This window comes from Juglans microcarpa x Juglans regia, chromosome 1D (assembly GCF_004785595.1).
Source record: "Juglans microcarpa x Juglans regia isolate MS1-56 chromosome 1D, Jm3101_v1.0, whole genome shotgun sequence".
Classification (NCBI taxonomy): Eukaryota; Viridiplantae; Streptophyta; class Magnoliopsida; order Fagales; family Juglandaceae; genus Juglans; species Juglans microcarpa x Juglans regia.
In genome coordinates, this window is record NC_054594.1 from 41,314,834 (window position 1) to 41,323,946 (window position 9,113).

Consider the following 9,113-nt stretch of genomic DNA (forward strand, 5'->3'; position numbering starts at 1 on the left):
ACCAAGTTCAAATAAAAAATGCACTCTGAAAAATCTATCATGGCTGGGCGTATACGACTGTCTCCAGATCTCTTGTTAGGGAACCTTATTACGTTAAAATCATCACCCATGCACCAAGGGAGGTCCCACCAGCTATATATTCCAACCAGTTCTTCCCACAAATGTCTTCTGATGTTATCAACATTTGGTCCATATATACCTGCAAATGCCCATAAGAAATTATCCTCCACCATCTTAAAGGAACAGGTCACTACGTATTCCCCTACAAATTCCTCCACTTTCTCCACTACTCTTTTATCACACATCATAAGGATACCACCCAATGCCCCATTTGAAGCCAGATAAACCCAATCTACATACGGGCAGCTTCACACAATTCTCACTAGTTTTCTGGTCACGAATTTCAACTTAGTTTCTTGCAAACAAATAATATCCGCCTTCCATTCCCGAAGTAAATTTTTTATGCGAATGTGTTTATTACCCTTATTCAACCCACGCATATTTCACAATACAATTTTCGGCTTCATAAAGAAATAGCAGTACCCTTCCTTTTGGACCTATCTCGGCTTGAACTGCCCTCATTCAAAGACCAATTAAGTCTCTTAAGTTCTCTCTGTTTCTTGGAACCAGCTTTCTTGGACCGAGAAAGGCTTACCTCAATGACTGTGAGAAGGGCCATAAATTGCTCTTCGTAACCCTCACACTTCATTCCCACCACATGTTGAATGTCCTTTACCTTTTTGAGTACCCAATCAGAGATCTCAAACTCATTTGGTAATAGACAATTCGGTGGGAATAGCTCCATATCCCTACCATCTCCCTCCCCTCTAAACAGGTTACATCGTTCCCATTCAACCATAGTACTCCCGTTGATCTCAACATTAACAAAAGGACGGGAAATCTCCTGTGTTTTAGGAACCAAAAACACATCCTCACTAACCTCGGTAAGCCTTTGTTGTAGCCCCACGATATTATCTTCCACGAAATCCAAACTCTTCACATCTCCTCCTTCCGATAACACCTCATGAAGCTCAAACGTAGTAGATAACACCTCTAACTTGACGGGTGTTGGTTCCATGTTAAGTATTGGGAGTTTTTGTGTGCAAGATTCAGGGAAAAAAATTTTGGAGCCATTACAAACGTTTCTTCCTCTACACGCGACGGTAGGATCTGTTCCACCATCGTCGTTGCGTTCACCACGGTGGTGACGGAAAGAATCCCAGAATGCTTTGGTGCACAAGTCTATGCCACCCCCTAGCTAGAAATCCATCCAAGACGTCGTCGTTCACTCCAGAGTGCAGCAGCGTGCGAGAATCCAACTCATGTGGTACCACCACGTATTGCTCGGCGTAAATGCTGTCAGAATCCAACTCAGGTGTCGCCGGTGTACCGATCACGACCATCGGAACCACCTCTGATGGCTTGGTCTAGGTCACGCCGATTGAAGGGCCTGCTTCACCAGTGCCCCGTCTTCTCCAAACGTGACCAGGGCCAGCCCCTGTAGAAAGACTTATTTGGCCCACGGTTTGAGGCCCATTATGTCGGCCCAAATCCATTTTGGCCTTTACCCACTAGATCTTTAATGAGCATAGTGTTTTTTTTTTTCCTCAAGCCTAATATCTGGTACATCAGATCCCTTGCCTTTTACTCTTATTTCTTCAACCAATGCAGTGTCGACCCAACCCAAGTCCAAGCCCACCTTCTGATTTTCCTCCACACAACTTAGAACACGCTCCATCCTCTCTTGCAGAAAATCAATCTGCTTTTTCATTTCCAACAGAGTAGAGTACATGCCATCCTCTTTCAAGTTGACAACGCAGCTAACACCACCATATTGCCTTTACACAGTGCCTCCTTTCAGACTAATAGGCATGTCAAACCTTCCCTCCTTCTGTTGGAGGACCTCTCTGAATGACCACCTGTTGGGTTGGTTCACTACCACCATCTCTTCCGACGGCACCTGGGCTGCCCCTCCTTTATTGCTAGCCACAAAGCCACCCTCTCTACCACCTCTATACTCCACTAAAGCCATATAACTACCGTGTGAGTTAAAGCATATTTGCACAACGAACCCTCTGTTTCCCTCACGATGAGCTGAATAGAACAATTTTCCTCCTCTCCTCAAACAATCCTCTAAGGCTTTGGCAAACCAGAATGTCGAGGACCTCCCCAACCTTATTTCCTTCACGACTCTCCAGCTCCTCTATGTGATGAGCAAATATTTTCCATCCCTCAAGAACTCAAAAGTTTTTGCTTCTATACTATCTGATTCTGAAATCCCATTTTCAGTCAAATAGTAACCTCACCGTTAAACGCCCCCAACCACCATTGAAAACATTATGTGTACGAAGAGAATATGGGAAAATATCACTCTCACCTTCTTACCCCAACATGTATTAAATACAATGTTATCCATCAAATTTTATCCCTAGCAGTTGAGGACTGGAAATGAGGGCATTTTGATGGAGCCTTTTCTAATGTAAAGGGTTTACTTCAAGTGTATGAGATTGTTGAAAAACACAAGATACGCACATGTACTCAAGGTCTTCTGTCTTCATACTCAAATTTATAGTCAAATTTATAGGTTATGCAAATGATGCTCAAGTGTTATCCATACAATTGCTACTCAAAGGCATATGACAACAATGTTAATGGTGTTGGCCATCACATCACTTAGTTTGTTTTTTAAGTTTATTTCCACTTGGAAAATATGAGATGGTAGGTTTGGGGAGTGAGATGAGATACAAAATTCTCATCTCATCTCATCATTACATATTTTTTTCAAATCTTCATACAGAATATAATAAATAATTCAATTTTTTCAAATCTCAAATCAACTTTTTCAAATCTCAACACAATAATAATATTAAAACAGAATATTTTAAACTTTCAAACAAAATACAAAATTCTCATCTCACCCCCAAACCAGCCACGCAGTTTGGATAGTAAGTTGAGATAAAATGAGTTAAGATAAAAATTAAATAAAATGTTTTTAGAATATTATTGTTTAATATTATTATTGTTTTGAAATTTAAAAAAAATTGAATTGTCTATTATATTTTGTAAGAGAATTTGAGAAAGTTATAATAATAAAATGAGATGAAACACTTATTGTATCCAAACTAGGCCTAAATAAACCACATTGTCCAGTCGACATATAATAGTCTACAGAGGTTAAAGATTATCATACTAATAAATCATAGATGTTTTATGGCCTTATTTCGGCAGTGTCCTCATTAACCTCAAGTAGTTCTGTTTGGATAGTAAAAGTATTTCATCTCATCTCATCTTTAAAACTTTCTCAAATTCTCACACAAAATATAATAAACAATTAAAAGTTTTCAAATCTCAAAATAATAATAATATTGAAAAATAATATTCTAATAATATTTTATTCGACTTTCATCTCATCTTAACTCACTATATAAACGCACCTAAAAGGCACCCTTTGTTTTGTCGTTGACTCGTTGGTTGTCCCATGGCAATCAGGTACTGGATTTGAAAAGGCATTTCCATAAGTGTTATATGGGATTTTTGTTCTTCTCTGGTACAAGTTTGATTTTGATCTTTATCAATAGGCAAAAGAAGAAAACAGTGCAGATGATCTAATTTTACCATCGTGATTTTTTTTGGATAGGTATACTGTGGTAATTTAACATTTCCCCTGACCTTCATTTGTGCCCCGCTAGCCAAATTACAAAGCTACCAGCAGTTAAAACAGTATCTACCCAAAAAGAGAAGAGAGGAGAAACTAGATCTCATAATAATAATAAAGATTAAAGGTTAACAAACACAAAAGAGGTATCTAAGGCATAGTTGCCATTTAAAAGATTTGGTATTGAAGCTGTGCAGGTCACCAGATTTGCTCAAGGGGGAAGACAACCACCTCAAAGTTTCGCTGAGTTACAAGTACTGTTCTTGTATCCGACCCCGGTTTCCTTCCCACCACAATCTTGCATGCATTTCTCCAAACCTTTCTCGGCTGCATAACAAGGAAATCCAAATAAATATTTGATTAAAAGGCGTGTGAAACTAATTAGTGCAATGAACTTTGTATTCAGTGACTCTCTACTCTACTAACAAAACGGATTATTGAAATTTTAAAATCCAGGTCAGTCATGATGGAATATACGCAGACCAGTTTTACAAGTGGCTTTAGTTTTTTCAATCATTAGCAAGGTATTGGAATTAACTTATGAATCAGGTGCAGACAATTAGATTTTGATGGTCCCTGTTATTCTTAAACGAAATACCAGGCCATGTACAGAAACTTGCTTACCTAAATCGAACGCGTCGAAGCTCCCTGGTGCCATCTGGCAGTGCTCTAATTGTGATGTAGACTCCCGGCTCATCCTGTTCAACCCATTCAGATTCCAAATCACTGGCATTGCTCACGGAAAGCTCTCCAGAGCGTTCTGCCTCTCTTGATGAACTGGTCCTGACAGATCCATCTACAGACGAGGTCTCAGTCTTTGCTCCACTGATGCTGGAAAGTTTAGGCGTTGATGCTAGACCAGCTGCATCAAAGAAATGACGGGATTGCATAGGGTGGTGGTCAAGTGAATCCGATGAAGAATAGCCCATTCCCAGTGGACGCTGGAAGTGGCGGGGCAGGCGTTCTTTGCTCAGTGGTGGGGTCGCAGGGCTGTCCCTGGAAGATTCAATCTTTGAGCTCTGAAAGAGAGAGAAAGTAGTTTAAATGCCAATCAATACAAATCATCCTGGCTTTCACTGAAATGAAAAGATTTCACCTATAGAAAAAGGAGAAAGAAAGGACATAAAACGGCTCTATGTGATGTTTTTACATAATGTGAAGGCAACAATCCATTCTGCCATGACTCGTCACCACAGTTGATGAGTGTGAAGTTGTGCATGAAATCAAAAAATGTTATAGGCTGCGTTTGGATATTGAGCTGAGCTCAGTTCTTTATGAATAGTAGTGAGTTAAGTAGTGGAGTGAGTTATACCCACCTAAACTGAGTTTAAAGTATGTTTGGATATTAAGATGAGTTTAGTACTTTTTATGGGAAGTTGGAAAAGGTTGTGGTTCTCACGTATAAAAATGTGTTAAGTTGAAAAAGTTGTGAGTCCTACGTGTAAGGAGGTTTTGAGTTGAGATGAGTTTAGTAATTTGAGAGTTGAGTATTTGGATGTTAGACTCAGCTTAAAATTAGATTGAGTTCAACTAAGCTCAGTTGAGTCTTGCAACCAAACGCAGCCTTAGACTCAGTTTGTTAAGTGAAGTAGTCTCATTATTCACAAACAGTTCACAAACTATTCACTACTATTCATTACTTTTTCACTACATTCACTACATTCACAGATTACCAGATATCACCTCAGCATCCAAACATAGCCTAAGATTTTGGAGAGAGAGAGAGAGCAATAATGACTTCAATGAATAATTAAAATAGAATGATTATAAAGGGATAGGAGATTAAAAATCAATTAATTCCAGGCCCAGCATATCCAGGAAACAAGCATTCAGGCAATAGTAAAAACAAGAAAAAGTAGAAGTGAAAGAAAAACTACTTGAACATTGTTTTCCTTGTGTTGCTAATGATAAAAATTTTGCATAGTACATTGGGTTAAAGCTAACCTCATCTTCAGATCTAGGCGGGGTTGGAAGTGGGACGGCCTGGTGATTGAACTTCTGTACATTGTATAACTCCATGACCTTGTCATAGTTCTCTGCCCACCATCTTTGAGCTTGCCATTTATTAAACATTTCACGGCTAATCAAAATACAAAAATGATAATTAGAAACCGCAACCATCTATTACAAATCATCCTTAGAAGGATGCTTGAAAATCAAATGAGCAGATTTTGACTATTTAAAAGTTCAAGCTATTTGAAACGCTGAAAGAGCAAGGAACAAGTACACATTGGCTGCTAGTCCAACCGACTTGTCCATGGTTTGAGGAAAGCTAGCTTGAAATTAGCCAAAACCCACTGAAGATCATCATGAGGTAGGAAATAGAACTATCCATTCCTTGAATAGTTTATCCAGTCAAGAGCTATTTACCGAACTGATTCTAGCCTGGAAAATTAAACGGCCCCTGTGGTTTGACTCTCAAAATTTATTTAATTAAAGGGTTTTGACTTAGATGTCTAGAGAAAGCATAAGTTGGGGCCCTAGAATTTTAGACCCGATTTGGATACAAAAGCCCCCTCAATTCATCTCATCTAATCATTACAACTTTCCCAAATTCTCACACAAAATATAATAAACAATTCAACTTTTTCAAATCCAAAAACAATAATAATATTAAAAAATAATATCCTAATAGTATTTTATTCAATTTTCATCTCGTATCAACTTTAACAGTATATGCATTGTATTATACCGTTAAAATGCATATATTAAACAGTAGTTTTGTTGTAACCATCCTTACATATAACGAAACAAAGTAGTAATACTGATTCCAAAATATCAATAAAACTAGTTCAAATCCTTTTTTTACAAGAAAAAAAAAATTCATTAAAAAGCGATTAACTCAAATCCAGTCAGAATTTTGTCGGTTTTATTATGCGGATTGGGAATAAAGAACATTATTTTACCCTTGAATGCTGACGTGAGATGGTAAAGAGACAAATGCAACAAAGCGAGTTACCATACAAATGACTGTGATGAAGTAATTCGCAGGACCAAAAGTTCAACCAAAATGCTAAAATCCAACCACAAAGGACAATATGGCAATAGCTCAACCATAATTCTCACTACCACACCACAAACTTCTGATCATGCTCAGAAAAACAATCCGAATTTTTAAGAATATCACATCAATTCTAAACAATAGAAAGTACCTGAATCGAATCCGCTTGAGATCATTCCCTCCCTGAGGCAGGGAAACAAAAGTAATGAGCACACCAGGCTCCACTTGAGCCACCCATTCCTTAGGCTCGTCTTCCTCCATGAACACAATTGACTCGGTGCGTCCACTCACCGAGGCAGGTGTCCCTTCTCCACTTGAAAGCCCTTTTAACCTTGCCTCCATTTCTTTCCCCCACATCCTCGGCGTGGAGTTTGAGCTGCCCGTTCTGCGATACACACAGTGGAACCTCGCCGAGACTGAGCCTGCATCAGAGTCGGCATAGTTCCTGTTCCCGCTATCCTTCGGTGATCCCGCACACGGCTTGCAATTCTTGTAAGCACCTGAAGCCCTCAGTGCGATGTCCTTGATCTGAAAGCGGAACCAATACTTTACACCCCCAAGATTCTTTTTGCCCCAATAGAATGAAGGAGGAATGAGGGATGGAAGGAAAAAAAAAATCCGGGTTTTTTTAAAACTATATAATGGTTTGCAAATCTTCAAAATCCTAGCCAGATTATACAGTCGTTGCAGATTTTGCGTAATTATATTCTTACAGTCGTTGCAGATTTTGCGTAATTATATTCTTTCTCCACCGTCACTTCCCAAAAACTAAGAACGGAACAGAAGCCATGCCCTCTCTTTGGTTACTGACGGTTCTAGAGAAAATGAAAAGAAAACGAACTCTGGATCTCATCTCCTCTGTTTGTTTGCCGACAAATCAAAGTGATATCAAAGAAAATCCACTCTGGGTCTTCTAGTTTCCCATCTATTTTCTCATTTTACAAAATACTGACAGACTCAGATAAGCCAAACAGTAAGTGGGTTAGAACGGTAATATTCTTTCGATTTATGGCCTCTAAGCAAGAAAAACCATACGATTCGGAACTCGGGTTTCCTATAACTTTGCCACATTTTTCATAGAATCAAACAGATACTAGTACTTTCGAGTGTACCTGTGCAGTGATCGTTTTAACTGCTTGCTTGGTCCTCGGGGTCCCAACGGCGTCGTCCTCGTCCTGTTGGTGCAGAGATCCATTGCTGTTGAGCTGCTTCGAGCACGCTATACACGTCAGCATCCTCGGAATTCGCACCCAAGCTCCAGATCAGAAGGCCTCGTTCAACTTGAACGATCGCTTTCTGGGTCAGAGCTAAAGTCTCAGATATGCTTGAATCACTGTCTCAGAGAGCTTCAGCTTGTGATAATTTCTCACACCCTGAAAAAGGAGAAGATTAACAAAAAGAAATTTGGGTTGAGGAAAGAATTACAGCAAAAAAAAGGCAGCTTTAGGCTCTGATACTTACGTTGAGAAACGAAGCTTGACTTGTTAATGAGGAGCCTCTTACGGTCGTAATATGAAGGCGAGGTAGCAAAGGTGACCATTAATGGACGAATCATCATTATGAGAGCATGGTTTCGGGCGATTTGCAAGGCTGTTTTGGTTCGAAATGCTTCAAATCACATTTCAGTTTTTTTCCTTTCTTTTCAATGCCATAAATGATCGATAAACTATCTCTTTTGAGTGTGAGTGCCGATTAGAATGAGTAATGGGCACTCTCTCACTTCCTCTACACCTCTCTCTCTCTCTTTGCTTATAGCCAAAGGCAAGGCATCGAGATTTGGGCAATTTTTTTATGAACAAGTTGGCCGTGGCTGTGACTGCCGCGTAGGATAATTAATTTTTGGGTGCGATCTCGTGGGGTTAGAGCCAGAGGTAGAGAGCGCTGATCGTGTGCGCGCGTGGGACGCTTTTCGTTTTTTCGGGTCGAACGCCACCAGCGCCACCCTATCTATCCGCCCATCGCGGACTTGCAAAATGAAGTTTAAAAAGGTGAATGCTAGAGGCTTGTGTATTTCTTGGGAATTGGCATGCTCTTTCAACTTTTTAAGTTACTTTTCAGAATTTTCTGAAATGTTGGGTCCAAACTATTTATAAAAATTCCACTTTTGCTGAGGGAAATAATCTTTAATGAATTGGTCCCAAGGCCCCCCCCCCACCCGATACACTTGGGGTGGATCGAGATTCTTTAAATTTTTTTATTCAAATTAATATTGTAAATACATAAATATATTGGGTGATACTTATAATATTTGATGAACATCTAAGAATATTTGAAACTTTTGTACCAACAGTGATAAATATTGTAAAAATATTCCCTAAAAGTAAGATTGCGTGATGTTTGAAATGGTTAATTGGCGTCTCCTCCGTCCTCCTTGTCTATTCCTTCCAAAAAATAAAAATCTGATTTCTTTGTTTGTACTAACTACTATCAATTGTTTTAAGGGCTAGTTTAGATAAT

At 39.2% G+C, this 9,113-nt stretch overlaps 1 protein-coding gene across 1 annotated transcript; it reads right to left on the reverse strand.

Annotated features, from left to right (window-relative positions):
• Positions 1–3,741: 3,741 nt before the first annotated feature.
• On the reverse strand, positions 3,742–8,701 carry LOC121260151 (protein Brevis radix-like 2). The gene is made up of 6 exons (XM_041161997.1): positions 8,118–8,701; positions 7,769–8,029; positions 6,808–7,184; positions 5,600–5,735; positions 4,280–4,674; positions 3,742–3,982 (listed from the first exon to the last, which is right to left on the reverse strand). Exons 2-6 carry the CDS (start codon positions 7,889–7,891, stop codon positions 3,904–3,906), a joined length of 1,110 nt encoding a protein of 369 aa, XP_041017931.1. The 5' UTR covers positions 7,892–8,029; positions 8,118–8,701; the 3' UTR covers positions 3,742–3,903.
• Positions 8,702–9,113: the final 412 nt, after the last annotated feature.